Source organism: Pleurodeles waltl, chromosome 11 (genome assembly GCF_031143425.1).
Source record: "Pleurodeles waltl isolate 20211129_DDA chromosome 11, aPleWal1.hap1.20221129, whole genome shotgun sequence".
NCBI lineage: Eukaryota > Metazoa > Chordata > Amphibia > Caudata > Salamandridae > Pleurodeles > Pleurodeles waltl.
In genome coordinates this window covers 993,377,282-993,395,314 of record NC_090450.1, presented here as the reverse complement: position 1 = coordinate 993,395,314, position 18,033 = coordinate 993,377,282, and the positions used below count along the sequence as shown (strand labels likewise).

Here is an 18,033-nt window from a genome sequence, read left to right as displayed (position 1 = left end):
GAAGACAGCCACCTTTCCTGATGCTTAACAGCAGACTTTCTACGAATATGTTGTTTGCGCAAATTCTTTTTTATTAGAGTGATTTGTTTTACTCCTGTAACCTTGTGTATTTCACAGGATCTCAATCCTCTGTGCAATCTCTGGACTCTGGAAGTTGTAGTTTGAAATGGTCTAATCCATTGGAACAGTGTCACCATTAGACATTGGGACAGTCTTTCAGCATCTTGTTTATAACCAGACGTCTGTTCTATTGTCAGACATTCGTGTAGTGCACTCGTGTATATTTAGGCCCAAAGCAAATTCTTGGTGGGCTTTTGTGGAGTATTCTGGTGATTATCTCTCACTAAACTGTCATTGATAAGCTCTGAACACTACCTCAGTTCATTTAAAAGCTATTAAAGCTTACTGAGGGTGCCCTGAACTGCTCAATATCAAAATCTTTACTTGGTGAAAAGACTATGTTGGTCTCATGCTCTCCTTTGTCACTTTCTCCATCCCACTTTTCAATTATCTGCCACTCTCCCCTAGCTTCTGAATGACTCCATCAAAAGGCATTCAATTAGTTGCTTTTATTCTGTCGTGCTGCATATTCCTTCCATTTAACTTGTTGCAAATGCCTGAATTTCTGTCCTACCGTTCATATGGGTAGTGTTGTGACACCCTTTGAGTGGGGCCATCTTAACCATATGTATGAACCTGACTGCTCAATTACATCTTTGTGTTCTGATCATGGACATCTTAGTGTAGTGCTACATGTCCCATATTTCATTATATGCGTCCAGTGTGAGCTCTGCTCAGATTTGCTACAATATGTTCATAACTGAAGTCGTGTGGGGGGAAAATGTAATGAAAACATTCTGATGCAAGCCACATTCATTTTTTTTTCTTCCTGTTGGGAGTCGAGCTCATACTGATAATTGCCGAAAGGACAGGTGTGCTGCTACAGAAATGATTAGAATTCTACAAAGGTGGTATTTTGGAGGTAAAAGCAAGCTGGGCAGAATGACGGAGGACTTTCCAGGAGTGCTCAGAGGAATTGCGTGCTTCTTCGTGATGTGATTCCTCAGTGTTTGAAGTGGCTTGCAGCTGTCAGTCGGCCTGTGAATGGTGGCCATGAGAGACTTTATGAATGTCACATTTGTCACTGACATCCACATGATGAGCCTTATCTAGCTGTCTGTGTTGGATTGTATGCCTCACAGGCACAATCTGTTCTAGAGTGCGATAGTGGTATTACTCATGTTTTTATCGGTATACCAGCAGAGATGTTGTCCAAGGACAATGTAGTTGTTCATTAATTCATGAATCATGATACGATTTTTCCATCTACACATTTTAAAATGTCTATTCCTTTAAATGGAGGCTCTCTTTTACTCAGAAACAAATGGACTTGTGTCTAAATCCAGTTAAAGAATGTGCCCATTAAGACATAAAATGAACATGTTTTTGAGACTGAAACTTCAGTCTCCAGGACATCCAGGTGTCTGCATCAGGAATTTTAAATCCTAGGAGTGTTGTATGAACCTCCTTCCACTCTTACGTGCCATAGCCCCCTCTTCTGTTGTCAAGTGGGCCTTATCTTGGGAACTACATGGGAGCTGCTTCTAATCCCATTTGAAGGGTGTCTCTCTCCTCCTGCGGCTAAGGAGTTCTACTTCTTTCACAACACAACTTTTCTCACCCCCCCCCCCCATGCAAGGGCTCTGTATTCTCTGCTAATGCTCAGCTGTGTAATCCTGGGCAGTGCACAGGTCCCCTCTTTAAACCCATGTGACAATCCTGCCTCTTCTTGTAGGTCCAAGGTGTACCCTCTCTAACCTCATCTAACGTAGCCCTTCTGTTGCCAAGGAATTTATACTGGAGTCATAAGATCCCACTGTAACTCAATGCGTAAGTCTTGCCTCCTCTTCTTTTGCTTAGGGATCGAAATCTGGAACGGCATAGAAACCCACTGTAACCCTATGTATAGGTCTTGCCTCCTCTTCTGTTGGTAAGGGTCTATTCTTGGGTACTGCAAAGGATCTCTGTCTGACCTCCATGTGACTGTCCTGCCTCCTCTTCTGGTGCCAAGCGATTCTAATCCTGGTACAGCATGTTCGATGGCATGTGTAGCTGCAGATACACATGCTGTGCACATCCCGCCATCTGGTGTTGGGCTCGGAGTGTTACAAGTTGTTTTTCTTCGAAGAAGTCTTTTCGAGTCACGAGACAGAGGGACTCCTCCCATTTCGACTCCATTGCGCATGGGCGTCGACTCCATCTTAGATTGTTTTTTTTCCGCCATCGGGTTCGGACGTGTTCCTTTTCGCTCCGTGTTTCGGGTCGGAAAGTTAGTTAGAATCTCGGAAAAATCGTCAGTATTGTTTGCGTTCGGTATCGGGTTAGTTACAACAGATCAACACCGAATTGAGAAGAGCTCCGGTGGCCCTTCGGGGTTTTTCGATTCCCGTCGGGGCCTGGTCGGCCCGGCCACGTGTCTCTTCGAGGCTGATGGAACGGACCCCATTCCGCTTCTGTCCAAAATGCCATAACAAGTATCCATATACAGATCAACACCTGGTCTGTAACTTGTGTTTGTCACCGAAACACAGGGAGGATACTTGTGAGGCCTGTCGAGCGTTTCGGTCGAGGAAGACACTCAGGGACCGAAGAGCAAGAAGACTGCAAATGGCGTCAGCGCCGACACAACAAGGGTGTTTCGAGGAGGAGGAAGAAACATTCTCCATCCAGGAATCGGACTCGGAGGAGGTCGATCCCGAAGAAACGCCGAAAACCGTGAGTAAGACGTCGAAACAAAAAACTCACGAAAAGACTGCCAAAGCCCAGGGGACGCCACCGCCAACAGGCCATGGCTTAACCCGAAAAGTAGGTGACCGTCCATCGGCACCGAAAAAGGGCGAGCTGGTGTCGAAGTCATCCGACTCCGGTCGAGATACAGGCACGCAGCAATCTCGGGCCCGAGAGAGTGGCTCCGAAAAGATTCGGCACCGAGACAGCGGCACCGAAGTTGGTCGGCACCGAGAGGGCATGACGCCGAAAAGCAAAAAGATTTTGTCGGAGCCGAAGAAAGCAGCAGAAAAGGTTTCGGTGCCGAAACATCCGGCATCCGAACCGAAAATTCGTTCCTATTCAGAGGAACAAGGACTGTCCTCTCAAATGAAGACACACAGATTTGAAGAGGAATTGCAAACAATAGATCCAGATCACACGCAAAGGCGGCTCTTTATTCAAAAAGATACAGGGAAGATCAGCACTCTTCCCTCAATCAGAATGAAACGAAAACTTGCCTTCCAAAACAAGGACAAGGACAAACAGCCACAAGCAAAAGTGGCTAAACAAATAACACCACCACCATCCCCACATCACTCCACAACTATCACCGGTAGCCACTCCACCAATGATGCAATCCCCAACACATACGGGGATGAGTCAAGATGACCCTGACGCATGGGACCTTTACGACGCACCAGTGTCAGACAATAGTCCTCAGTGCTATCCAGCAAGACCCTCGCCACCTGAGGATAGTACAGGCTACATTCAAGTGGTATCAAGGGCAGCAGCATTTCACAATGTCAGCCTTCACTCAGAACCCATTGAAGATGACTTCCTTTTTAATACACTGTCGTCTACGCACAGTCAATATCAAAGTCTGCCAATGTTGCCCGGAATGCTAAAACACTCCAAACAGGTGTTTGAAGAGCCTGTCAAAGGGAGAGCCATTACTCCAAGAGTAGATAAAAAATATAAACCGCCACCAACAGACCCAGTGTACATCACACAACAGCTATCACCAGACTCTGTTGTAGTTGGAGCAGCGCGCAAAAGAGCCAACTCTCATACCTCAGGAGACGCGCCACCTCCAGATAAAGAGAGTAGAAAATTCGACGCGGCAGGCAAAAGGGTGGCGGCACAGGCAGCAAACCAGTGGCGTATTGCAAATTCGCAAGCTTTGCTAGCCAGATATGATAGGGCCCATTGGGACGAGATGCAACACCTTATTGAACACTTGCCAAAGGAGTTTCAAAAAAGAGCGCGGCAAGTGGTCGAAGAGGGACAAAATATCTCCAATAATCAAATTCGATCAGCAATGGATGCTGCAGACACAACTGCTAGAACTGTCAACACAGCAGTAACGATAAGGAGGCATGCATGGCTGCGTACATCAGGATTTAAACCAGAGATACAGCAAGCTGTGCTGAATATGCCATTCAACGGACAGCAGTTGTTTGGGCCGGAAGTGGACACTGCAATTGAAAAACTTAAAAAAGACACTGACACGGCCAAAGCCATGGGCGCCCTCTACTCCCCGCAGAGCAGAGGCACATTTCGGAAAACACAATTTCGAGGGGGGTTTCGAGGGCAAACCACAGAAGCCACAACCTCACAAACAAAGCCCACTTACCAAAGCCAGTATCAGCGGGAGGTTTTCGGGGACAATATAGAGGAGGACAGTTTCAAAGAAACAGAGGAAAGTTCCAAAGTCCCAAAACTCCTCAAAACAAACAGTGACTTCAAGGTCACAAATCCCCAACACATAACACCTGTGGGGGGGGAGACTAAACAAGTTTTACACACATTGGGAGGAAATAACAACAGACACATGGGTCTTAGCAATTATCCAGCATGGTTATTGCATACAATTTCTCAAATTCCCTCCAAACGTCCCACCGAAAACACACAATATGTCAAAACAACATATAGATCTTCTAGGACTAGAAGTTCAGGCATTGCTACAGAAAGAAGCAATAGATTTAGTACCAAAAGATCAATTAAACACAGGAGTTTACTCACTGTACTTCCTGATACCCAAAAAGGACAAGAGCCTGAGACCGATACTAGATCTCAGAACATTAAATACCTACATCAAATCAGACCATTTTCATATGGTTACTCTACAAGACGTAATCCCACTGCTCAAACAACAAGACTACATGACAACACTAGATGCATATTTCCATATACCAATACATCCTTCACACAGAAAGTACTTAAGGTTTGTATTCCAAGGGATACATTACCAATTCAAAGTGTTGCCATTCGGAATAACAACTGCGCCAAGGGTTTTTACAAAATGCCTGGCAGTAGTAGCAGCACATATCAGAAGGCAGCAAATACATGTGTTCCCATACCTAGACGATTGGTTAATCAAAACCAATACGCTAAAACGGTGTTCACAACACACAAAATATGTCATAGAAACCCTACACAAACTAGGTTTCTCAATCAACTACGCAAAGTCACACCTGCAGCCGTGCCAAACACAGCAATACTTGGGAGCAACAATCAACACAGCAAAAGGGATTGCTACTCCAAGTCCACAAAGAGTACAAGCATTTCACAATGTAATACAAACCTTGTATCCAAAACAAAAAGTACAAGTCAAAATAATACTGAAACTACTAGGCATGATGTCCTCATGCATAGCCATTGTCCCAAATGCAAGGTTACACATGCGGCCCTTACAACAGTGCCTAGCATCACAATGGTCACAAGCACAGGGTCAGCTTCTAGATCTGGTGTTGATAGACCGCCAAACGTACATCTCGCTTCAATGGTGGAACAGTATAAATTTAAACCAAGGGCGACCTTTCCAAGACCCAGTGCCACAATACGCGATAACAACAGATGCTTCCATGACAGGGTGGGGCGCACACCTCAATCAACACAGCATCCAAGGACAATGGAACATGCAGCAAAAACAGTTACACATAAATCACCTAGAACTGTTAGTGGTATTTCTAGCGCTGAAAGCATTTCAACCCATGATAACCCACAAATACATTCTTGTCAAAACAGACAACATGACAACAATGTACTACCTAAACAAACAAGGAGGGACACACTCAACACAGTTGTGTCTCCTAACACAGAAAATATGGCATTGGGCGATTCACAACCACATTCGCCTAATAGCACAATTTATTCCAGGAATTCAGAATCAGTTAGCAGACAATCTCTCACGGGATCACCAACAGATCCACGAATGGGAAATTCACCCCCAAATACTGAACACTTACTTCCAAATTTGGGGAACACCACAAATAGATCTATTTGCAACAAAGGAAAACTCAAAATGCCAAAACTTCGCATCCAGGTACCCACAACATCAGTCTCCGGGCAATGCGCTATGGATGAACTGGTCAGGGATATTTGCTTACGCTTTTCCCCCTCTCCCACTCCTTCCATATCTAGTAAACAAGTTGAGTCAAAACAAACTCAAACTCATACTAATAGCACCAACATGGGCAAGGCAACCTTGGTACACAACACTACTAGACCTGTCAGTAGTACCTCATGTCAAACTACCAAACAGACCAGATCTGTTAACACAACAGAAACAACAGATCATGCATCCAAATCCAGCATCGCTGAATCTAGCAATTTGGCTCCTGAAATCCTAGAATTCGGACACTTACACCTCACACAAGAATGTATGGAGGTCCTAAAACAGGCTAGAAAGCCTACCACTAGACACTGCTATGCAAATAAATGGAAAAGATGTGTCTATTACTGCCATAATAATCAAATTCAACCCTTACACGCATCTACAAAAGATATAGTAGGATACTTACTACATCTGCAAAAAGCAAAACTAGCTTTCTTTTCCATAAAAATACATCTTGCTGCAATTTCAGCTTACCTGCAAATTACGCACTCAACTTCATTATTTAGGATACCAGTCATAAAAGCGTTTATGGAAGGCCTAAAGAGAATTATACCACCAAGAACGCCACCAGTTCCTTCATGGAACCTCAAGATTGTCTTAACACGACTCATGGGCCCACCTTTTGAGCCCATGCACTCTTGTGAAATGCAATACTTAACGTGGAAAGTTGCATTTTTAATTACCATCACATCTCTAAGAAGAGTGAGTGAAATTCAAGCGTTTACCATTCAAGAACCATTTATTCAAATACACAAAAATAAAGTTGTTCTACAAACAAATCCCAAATTTTTACCAAAAGTAATCTCACCGTTCCACTTGAATCAAACGGTAGAATTACCAGTGTTCTTCCCACAGCCAGATTCTGTAGCTGAAAGAGCACTACATACATTAGACATCAAGAGAGCACTGATGTACTACATTGACAGAACAAAACTAATTCGAAAGACAAAACAACTATTTATTGCCTTTCAAAAACCTCATACAGGAAATCCAATTTCAAAACAAGGCATTGCTAGATGGATACTTAGGTGCATTCAAACCTGCTATCTTAAAGCTAAAAGAGAACTGCCTATTACACCAAAGGCACACTCAACCAGAAAGAAAGGTGCTATCATGGCCTTTCTAGGAAATATTCCAATGAACGAAATATGTAAGGCAGCGACATGGTCTACGCCTCATACATTTACCAAGCACTACTGTGTAGATGTGCTAACTGCACAACAAGCAACAGTAGGTCAAGCTGTACTAAGAACATTATTCCAAACTACTTCAACTCCTACAGGCTGAACCACCGCTTTTGGGGAGATAACTGCTTACTAGTCTATGCACAGCATGTGTATCTGCAGCTACAGATGCCATCGAACGGAAAATGTCACTTAGCCAGTGTACATCTGTTCGTGGCATTAGTTGCTGCAGATTCACATGCGCCCACCCGCCTCCCCGGGAGCCTGTAGCCGTTTAGAAGTAGATCTTAAACATTTGTACATTTGTAAATAGATTACTTGAAACTTTATTATGTACATACGCATTCACTCCATTGCATGGGCACTATTACTAGCATACACAACTCCTACCTCACCCTCTGCGGGGAAAACAATCTAAGATGGAGTCGACGCCCATGCGCAATGGAGTCGAAATGGGAGGAGTCCCTCGGTCTTGTGACTCGAAAAGACTTCTTCGAAGAAAAACAACTTGAATCACTTCGAGCCCAACACCAGATGGCTGGATGTGCACAGCATGTGAATCTGCAGCGACTAATGCCACGAACAGATGTACACTGAGTAAGTGACATTTTCCTTACACTGCATGGGAGCAATCTAATCCCATGTGGCGCAGCCTTCACTTGTGGTGCCAAGGGGCCTAATTATGACACTGAATTAGAAAACTCCCTAATCCCCAATCTGGTGTCCTGACTTTTCTAGAAGAAAGGCCCTTTATCCCAGGCGAGTTCCCCCATTTCCATATGAAAATTCTCCCTTCTTTTCGGGCTCTGGGTGCCCATTCCACAAACAGCAAAGTAATGGAAATTATCCTTGAATTAATGGCAGCCACCGGTGATTCCTAGAGACACGTTCCAGTCCATCATTTGTCAGCTTTTGTGCCACTGTAGATAGACCAGCCAAATTCAAATTAGCCACGGCCCTGCTCCTAGGGGACTAACCTTGCAGTTGAACCTGTGTAAAATATAACCTGCTTCAGCCTCTCGTATAGCCCTTCAAAGCATCATCAAAGTTTCAAAGGAATTAGTATCTTTGGAGCGCAGCTCGTTAGCTCACTATAGATTTACTTAATAAGTGTGTAATTAGTTTGGCAAGCATCACCTTCAACTTGCTTGTGGAGTAGTGATTTTTAGGGTTATCCTAGTACGAATTGTAAGATTGTGCGCCTGCTATGGTATTCAAAGCGGTTCATTGTTCTGTAGTCCCATTTAGAGCATCCCGGCCAGATCCAAAGCCACTTTGATCTCTTCCCATGAGGGGAAAGGATCCTGCATTTTCTCATGAGGATGAATGCTTTGCTCTTATGTGGTTGTGTGAAACTATAAAAGGAGAGGAGAGGGGAATGAGAATCCTGTGCCCCTCTAGGCAAAGTAGAATTGGAGCTTTATCAAATATGACATTGTTGCTTATCAAGAGTGGTTTTATTTTATTAAATGCCTTGTAAATCTTGAAGCTGCTCATTCTGTATAACTGAACTGCTCCCTGGAGTGCACTGGGAATTATGTCTTCTGCTTGAAGAAACTAACCAGAATAGAGCAGTCTGCATGAATCACTTTTTTTTTTAAACAGTTTGCGTGCCTTCTATCATGGTGCTACCAAGACCGTAGGGAGAAACAAGGCCTACTGTCATTCACTGATGAAACGGCTTGCATCAAATCCTGCACTAGACAAAGCTACTCACTTTCGCAACCTATGAATGAAAAGGAGAGGCATCCTCTGGTTTTATGCTGGTTACAAATGGCTTTCCTAAAAAGTGCTATTCAGGGACAGAGAAATTCTTTCCTGAAAGTTTGCACTCTTTTAAAAAAAAATATATATATAATTTGCATTGTTTTAATTTGCTTCTCAGAGAGGACCAGAATGGAGAGGAAGAACAGGCTTTTTTCTCTGAAGAAAGAAATTGGAAACCTATTAAAGAACATTCTGCTTCAGTGCAGTGGCTTTGGAAATAGCAGTTTTGTGTTTCAGGGAGCTAGCAACCTTGAGCCTTTTTTGACAGGCAGCTCTTCTCGGTCTGTGTCTTAGTGTACAAGCTACTTTGGCTATACTGTCTTTTCTCTTGTGGTTTGCCTTACTTAAGAGAGAGTAGGACAGTGTATTGGTAGTTGATGTGTGCATTCTTGATCCCTTTCATAAAAAAAAAAGGTAATGGTTCTGGCTTTAGGCCTTCAGTACAGGTTTGGTTACAGAAGGCAGGGTCTGTGATCAGTGTGTTTTCTAGAGATTGTGAAAGCACTATTCAACTTAGGTTTTGGTAACTCATCCATCTTTAAAGACCCGATTGGAGGAGTTTAGGAGTTTGAGATTGTGTCTTACCTCCTTATACCTTCAGGTGATGTGGGTTGGATTCAAGAGTATACAATTTTATGGAAGGACCTTGGTTGGGCATTCCTCCTCTTGCTTTCTTAGAGATCGCTTCATGGGTAGGTGAAGTGTCAAGGTTTGTTGTGGACCCGAGCCCTCCAGGACAGGCCTGGGATGCAGCCCTTCCCAGTTGTACCAGTGTACTCCTACTTTCCACTCTGCAATGTGCATGTGTAACTTTCAAGATGCAACACTTTTAGAGAAACGTATGATGCACATTGCACTACTTTAACTGCTTCGCTGCAAGACTGCTGGTCTGGCCTTCATTTTTGCAGCACTTTTCTACTTCAACAAGCAAGTGTAGTTCAGACTAAATGTTTTTTTAAACTTTTTATTGTGAACAAAGCTCAGCATACAAATGGAACCTATATCAGTTACATAGTAGCGGAGACAAGGTACACAATAGTGTCCGGCCATCAACCAACATTACACGATCACAGAACCTAAATCATCTCTTATGCCTTGCAGTCCCTTCTGCATCCCGTTCCCTCCCGAGAGCCTAGAAGATAACCGCTCCTTCCTGGCTGTTCCACTCTCTCTCTATATGCCACCCATTTTGACCATATTTTTTCATATTTCTTCACACATCCCCTGCTTTTGTATATCACTTGCTCTGCTCTTTGGCACCAGTCCGAGTCCCTCTCCCAGTCTGCAATTCGCAGAGGGTCCTTGACCCCCCCCCCCCCCCACATCCCTGTGCAATATTTCGCTTAGCCATGCCAGCCGCTAATTGTAGCCAAATCTTAAAGTGTCTGGGCCACCCTTCATCACCCGTAATGCCCAGTAGCAACCATTTCGCCTCTAAGGTTATGCGCAGCCCAGTTACAGTACCCGTTATCTGAGCCACGCTTTCCCAGTACTCCTGAATCACTGGGTATCCCCAGAGGGTGTGGAAGAAGGAGCCCACCGCATCACATCCCCTGGCACATCGGTCGGAGTCAGTGCCACCCATCCTATGCAGTAATGTTCTGGAGTAATATGCTCTGTGTAGAACCGTCAACGGTATGAGACGGGAGTGGGCCCATATAGCTATCTCCCTGGGGCTCTCTACCGCCTCCACCCAATCCTCATCCTCAAATGTTTCAAGATCATTTTCCCAGGCAGCCGGTAAAGTTTTCAGAGGTTCTGGGGAGTTGTTCATAATGTTCTTTTATATAAGGGAGATAGCCTTGCTCGTCAAGGGCTCAGTCAGTAATCTGTCTTCCAGGGGCGATAACTCTGGTAGCTGCTCTCCTTCTACGGTGTGTCTGTGTAGTGCGTGTCCCAATTGTAACAGCCTATAGCGTTCCGACTGTCCCATCTCATGCTCCCGCTCATAGTCCTCAAATGTCAATACCGCTCCGCCACCCTCCACACATCCTCTAGGTACTCTATCCCAGTGAGCTAGGTCTGACTAAAATTAAACTGGTTCCTCAAAGGCACTGGGCATCTACCCTGAGATAGCACATTGCTTTTGCCCTTTGTTTGGTTACACCAGAATGATTCTGGTTCTGTGACTCTGCTGAAGAGATGCTATCTTGAAGTGCTACACCAGCCCACATGAGAAATAATGGTAGAGTTTAAGTATAATCCTAGTGACTTCTTTCTACTAGTAGTTTTGGACTCCAAATGGATGACTGCGTTGAGACTGAAGGAGGTGAAGTTGTACTTACCCCAGAACTCTACCAACAAACCGAGATTTCCCAAGAATATGGAACACCAAATCGTCTCCTTCATGCCCCATGCTGTCACTTGTAGAAGCTGATGGTTGTCACTGTTGAATGTGTATAATTTGCTGATGTGAGTTGCTCTTACATGAGATAACATGTAATGCAGATAACAGTTAGGTTACTTTTTGGGACAGAGCTGAAACCAATAGTTGTATTTTGTATAGACCCTAGAAGGATTATTCATCACAAGGGCTTTGTGTTGAGCGGTTATGCCTTGTTTACATTTAAAGCAGAAATTGGTAGGGAATTAAAATGCTCCAGACTATCAAAAGATTGTATAAATGAGAAAAGACATGAAATGGCAAAATTGCATTCTGAAATGTTCCAGTCAATGTTCTGCTTCTCATATAAATGCATCTGTTGGACTGACCAGCTGCAAACGACTTTTGAATTCAGTGGAATAGCCGTTCAGTGTAGAAAGTGCGTCTGGCATCTTTCGTATGCTGCACTGAACAAAGTTGTGTTTAACTATATCGAGTGGTTCATTCCAGTCTGCAGGATGTGAATCCTGAGTCTGAGGATGGTGGCAGCCCTTGCAGTCGACTTTCTGTCAATGCTGCGTGATGCCGGCAGCTTGTCAGTACTGTATAGCATGTTCGGTTCTCAATGCTGCACCTTTGTGAAGAAGTGTTTTTGGTTTGCATGATAGAAAAAGATAAATGTAACTCTATGCTCCAAAAATGTCCCTCATGTGGCAGTTTCTCCTCTTTTACGGATTTAGATTTTTCATTGCACTTGTTTCTATTCCTGTCTAAGAAACGGCAAGTCTGTAATTCCAGTTTGCTTGTGCCTGAAATAGTGATGAACTTGGACAAATTCAAAATGAATGAATGTATTCTGAGTGTGGCTTCATGAATTGTCTGAGGTTTGGATGTGTGTTAACTCTGCCACCTATTACTTGTTTGCATATGTCCAAGAATGCACTGACATGCCATTAAGTAACAGGGTGAAGCCTGCATTATTCACAGTGGTTAGTAGGCTGAGGTGTCAATCCTGTCTCCCTTTTTTAGCAAAGCAGAGGTTGGAAGACAGATTAGCAGCTGCAGCCCGAGAGAAGCTGGCCCAAGCTGCAAAAGAATCAAGGGAGAAACAGCTACAAGCGGAAAGAAAAAGGAAAGCTGCACTGTTTCTGCAGACCCTGAAAAATCCACTTGAACTGGAATGTGAACGAGTTGAAGAAGGTTCTTACAGTCCCGAGGTAATGATCCAGTATGCTTTTAAGGAGGATGATGCAATCATCTTGAAGTTAGTGATTATTGAAAATATATATATATTTTTTGGTTTGTTTTGTCAGTGGTGCCATTTTCTCATCTTTCACATCCTTCAGATTCACCACTAATTTGATATCATTGAACAGACCAACTATACAGGCCCTCGTTTCATCAGAAAACATAGGATTATTTTCTACATGCCTATGTATATTCCTTGCCTTGTATGGTCCAGGCCATTGCCTTCTAGCTCCCACCACTAAGCTGTGCTTCAGACTCTCCGTCATTGACCAGAGAAAATGTAAGGCACTACTTTGTGTTCTTTTTTGCACCAGCATCCCGCATAGCCGTTTTGATCTTTTCCCTTGACCAATCACTTTTTAGTCATTTTTTTTTTTTTTTTTTAACATGACATTATGTCGCAGGCATCTGGTGAAAAGGCATGTTTATTTATACTGATGCAGGCATTTCATTCTTCTAATTTTTCAGAGACCTTTCTGTCTACCCATGCAATCTCCTTTGTGGGATAGCTAAATAGTTTCTTGAAATACTTATGTTCTTGAGAGAAAATACCATCTCCTCCCAAAGGTAATATATCTCCAATTTGGAATAGAATGATTCTTCAAAATTTCATGGCAAAAATACTACAGTTGTGGAATCACACCACTGAATTTCTCCAAACGTTGGATGGATGTTCGTGCCAGTATGTCTACTTTTGTAATAAATGCTGAGGTTAAGTAAAACAAGTTTAGGCTTTCTGAAATACTTTTGAAGACATTTCATATTTCTCCCAAATGTTCTGTGAAAAGTGGATTTGATGGCATGTGTGGCTGTAGATACACATGCTCTGCATACTTCTACCATCTAGTGTTGGGTCTGCATGTGTGCAAGTTGTTTTTCTTCAAAGAAGCTGTTGGAGTCACAAGGTAAAGTGACCCCTCCTCTTGGTGATACTGTGCACAGCGTCCACTCCATTTTTAGATTGTTTTCTTTCTGCCATCCGGTTCGAACGTGTTTTTCGGTGCTCCGGTTCAAGACTGTTTCAGGCTCTTTTCAGATCATTATACATCTCCATACTCGTCAGTTTTGTTTTGGTTCACTTTCCAATCACATACTTCAAGAACAGGAAGAAAATCACTATCAGTTTGCGTTTGCACCCAGCCTTCGGGCCTTCCTGGTAGGGCTTCTCTTTATTTTCACAGTATCAGTACAGGTAAAGAATGCGTTGCTGATGGAAACAGGCACCATTTCAGTTTTGTCCTAAATGCCACGGCAAGTACCCGCACGCAGACCTCCACTTGGTTTGCATCCTATGTTTCTCCTGACCACAATAAGGATAGCTGTGAGGCCTGTCAATCGTTTGAGCAAAAACAAGATTGCACTATCGTCGGGCGCATAGAAAAGCAAAGCATTGCAAGGAGTTGGAAGATACACTGGCTATCTTCTGTCTCCAAGGCATTGAACCACAGGGAGAGCTGCATGAGGCTTCAGCACCGGAGAGAGAGTCCTTTTCCATTCCAGACTCTGAATTGAACTCTGAGGCTGAGATCAGTGTGCACACGCAGGAGACTCCGTTGGCGCAGAACGCAGCGAGTACAAAGACCCTTACCCTACCCACCAAAAACCATTCGGCACCCACCAAACATAAGGCTGCTTGGCCACCACTGCCAAAAGGCCATGGTAGGCACCGAACAATCGCTAAGGAAGTCCCACTCCCGGTCTTGGGCACCGAAGGCTAAGCCAAAAGCTCCCACCACTCTTCAGACTCGAACGGTTTCAGCACTGAGCCAACAATCAACATCGTCTGTCCCAACTACATGGGCACCAACCATTTCAGCACCAAAACACAAGGCTTCTTCGGTATGGAAAGTTTCAGCTTCAGCATTGAAAGTGACTGCTTCAGCACCGGAGCTCATTTTACAGACTATGGCTGTGAAACTCGATCCAAAACAAAAGACAATACATATTCAGCCTAATACTGGTCGGATCAGTGCCAAATTAGTGAAGCTGGCACCAACTCAATCCAAGCGTCAGTCTTCATTCGAGGAGGACATTGATTTAACACCACCTCCAACGAGGAAAAAAAGGACATTGCCACCAGTCCTATTCCTCTACCTTCACCACCCTCTCCTCCACCAAACCACTCACAAGCAGAGGTAGAGGATTTGATTGGGGGAACTCCACAGGGCGCTCCACAGACCCATGTAGATCAAGAAGGGGATGATGATGATGACACACAACAGCCACCATTAGATCCCTGAGACACACACAATATTGATCCATCAGGTGATCCGGACCCAGACGTCTGTGCAGCTAAGCCATCTCCACCAGATGACACCACATCTTTTAATGAGCTGGTAGCTAGGGTGGCTGCATCTCATCAGGTCCCCTTACACAAGGACCCTACAGAAGTTGATTTTCTGTTTGAAACCTTTCCTCTACCACCAGGGCATGTCAATACCTGCCCTTGTTAAAAGGCATGAACTGTCATGTGAGCAACATTTTTAAGGACCCCATCTGTGCCTAAATAATCATACCTGGAATCAGTAAAAAAAAAATATATATAAGGCAGCTCCTTCTGATCCTGCTTTTATTAGAGGTCATATTCCACCAGACTCCTTGGTGGTATCAAACACTCGTAAACAAGCTAATTCACAAACACAGCAGATGCACCTCCCTCCAGATAAGGAATCTAAATTGATGCATCAGGCATTGATGTCACCTATCCCGATTGGTTGGGTACTTTAATAAAGGTGCATGCAGGTAAGGCTAAAAAGGGATTGGGACTCAGTTGAGTGCTAATGTCTCATAGAGTCTAAAAAACAGGGACCAACATGTTTCTATCCTCGCTATGTGCTGGAAGGTCAGGGGCATTCGTCAGGGTCTAGGAGCCCCTAAACATGGCTGCCAATCGGGATAGGTGACATGTATGGTAATTTTAATCTTACCTCATCGGGATCCCTGATAATTATCCAGTAAGATTTATTTCAGCACTCCCTCTGTCGTTCCTTTAACAACGAGGTTGAGTCCGCCCAGGTAGTACTATCTTAACCGGGTGGGGCTAGGTGGTCAAATGATGAAGCATGACACTATTATGTGTGTGAGACCACCTAGTCCTTAAAAGGAACTCCCTCTTGTAAGACACAGCCATCTCCATATACACTCTCTACACACACCTCCCTTTAGAACTAACCTACACCTAATCGGCATTATTAGCTGAGGTGCACTAATCCAGTTTCACCCTTATCTCTGACCACCCCACACTTACAGTGGTGTATGGATGTGTATTTTTGCTTTGAGAGTATGTGTGGGGCGGTATGACTCCCACCACTCTCTTTTGTGTTTTAATAGTCACACGGTGAAAACATGCTTTTGGACCTTAAAAATGTTAAAGAAAGTCTTCCCCTATCTTCATAGGGAATGGAAAATTACGGTCACCTTAGCACTGGTAATGTCTAAAGTGGACTATGGCAAAGCTTTGTTGCTCAATATAGACAAACCGTCTCAGAACAAGCTACAAATGATGCAGAATATGGCTGCTGGAGCTATCCTGAACCTCCCCTGCTCTGCCTCTGCCAGCGACACTTTAAATCAACTTCACTGGCTGCCAGCGGCCCAGCATATCTTCTTCAAAACGCTATGCTTAACGCATAAAGCGGTTCATGGATTTGGCTCTAATTATTTAGTTTCTAAACTCTGTTGGTACAGACCCAAGCGGCCCCTTCCATCTTCAGGAGCCTATAGAATCCAGATTCCTCGCACCAACAATGTAAAATGAGGAGACAGAGCCTTTACGGTAGCTGCAGCTAAGTGCTGGAATTCTCTCCCCCTGACAATTAGGAAGGAACACAACCTCCTAACTTTCAGGCAGCTAGTTAAAACTTGGTTACATCCACGTTTACTCCTTGGCTGGATCTCCTTCTCCTGCGTTCTTTGCGCCTTCTCCTCTTTAGTTAGCGCTGCAATGCTTAGGCCGGAATCGTGCTTTACAAATACAAAATACAAATTAATGAAGGGGCAGTCATTTCAAGACCCTGTGCCTCAGACCATAATTACAACAGATGCATCAATGATTGGTTGGGGAGCTCACCTAAACAATCAGACCATTCAAGGGCAATAGGATGTCAAACAGATACAGCTACACATAAACCACTTGGAATTATTAGCTGTGTTCATTGCCCTAAATGCAATTCAACCTCTTCTCAAACAGAAGAATGTTCTCATAAAAACAGACAACATGACAGCCATGTATTATCTCAACTAACAGGGAGGGATACATTCATCTCAGCTGTCCCTTCTAGCCCAAACAATTTGGAAATGGGCAATTCACAATCAAATTCCTCTACTAGCACAATACAATCCAGGCATAGACAGACAGTGGGCAGATCTTCTCAGCAGAAATTACCAACAGACACACGAATGGGAGATTCACTCCCAAGTACTTCAAAAGTACTTTCAAAGGTGGGGAACACCAGACATAGATCTATTCGCAACAAGCGAAAACACAAAATGCCAAAACTTTGCATCCAGACACCGACATCCCCTATCCAAGGACAATGCTCTGTGGATCAGTTGGTCAGGGATATTTGCTTACGCTTTTCCCCCTCTCCCCACTCCTTCCATTTCTAGTCAACAAATTGCATCAAACGTCACTCAACATGATACTCCTAGCACCAGCATGGGCACGTCAGCCTTGGTACACAACACTATTAGACCTATCTGTAGTACCTCACTCCAAACTCCCAAACAGACCATAATTTTTAACACAAAACAAAGGTCAAATCAGGTATCCAAACCCCAATGCTCTCAATCTAGTGATTTGGCTCCTGAAGTCATAGAATTTGGTTATTTAAATCTTCCATCTGAATGTATGGAAGTAATTAAACAAGCATGAAAACCTACTACTAGACAGTGCTACGCAAACAAGTGGAAAAGATTTGTCTTCTATTGTCAATCTAAGACCATAGATCCACTTACAGGATCTATGCAAGATATTATAGGCTATTTACTTCATTTACAGAAATCAAATTTGGCTTTTTCCTTCATAAAAATACACCTTACTGCAATATCTGCATACTTACAAACTATTCAACATACTTCTCTATTCAGAGTTCCTGTTATCAAAGCCTTCGTGGAAGGATTAAAACACATCATTCCACCCAGAACACCACCTGTTCCATCGTGGAATTTAAATATTGTACTTACCAGACTCATGGGACCACCTTTTGAACCCATGCACTCTTGCCAAATTAAATTTATAACATGAAAGGTTGCCTTCCTTGTGGTTATTACTTCTTTAAGAAGTTAGTGAAATACAAGCATTCACTCTTGAAGAACCTTTTTTCCAAGTGCACAAATATAAGATT

At 43.7% G+C, this 18,033-nt stretch overlaps 1 protein-coding gene across 4 annotated transcripts in view; it reads left to right on the top strand.

Annotated features, from left to right (window-relative positions):
* The window catches only part of SFSWAP (splicing factor SWAP), a 474,828-nt gene that overhangs the window by 203,104 nt on the left and 253,691 nt on the right, over window positions 1-18,033 (top strand). For all 4 annotated transcript variants that reach the window (XM_069215345.1, XM_069215346.1, XM_069215348.1 and 1 more), the window contains exon 13: window positions 12,470-12,657. In XM_069215345.1, coding sequence (XP_069071446.1) covers window positions 12,470-12,657 — 188 coding nt within the window. The remainder of the gene's footprint in view (window positions 1-12,469; window positions 12,658-18,033) is intronic.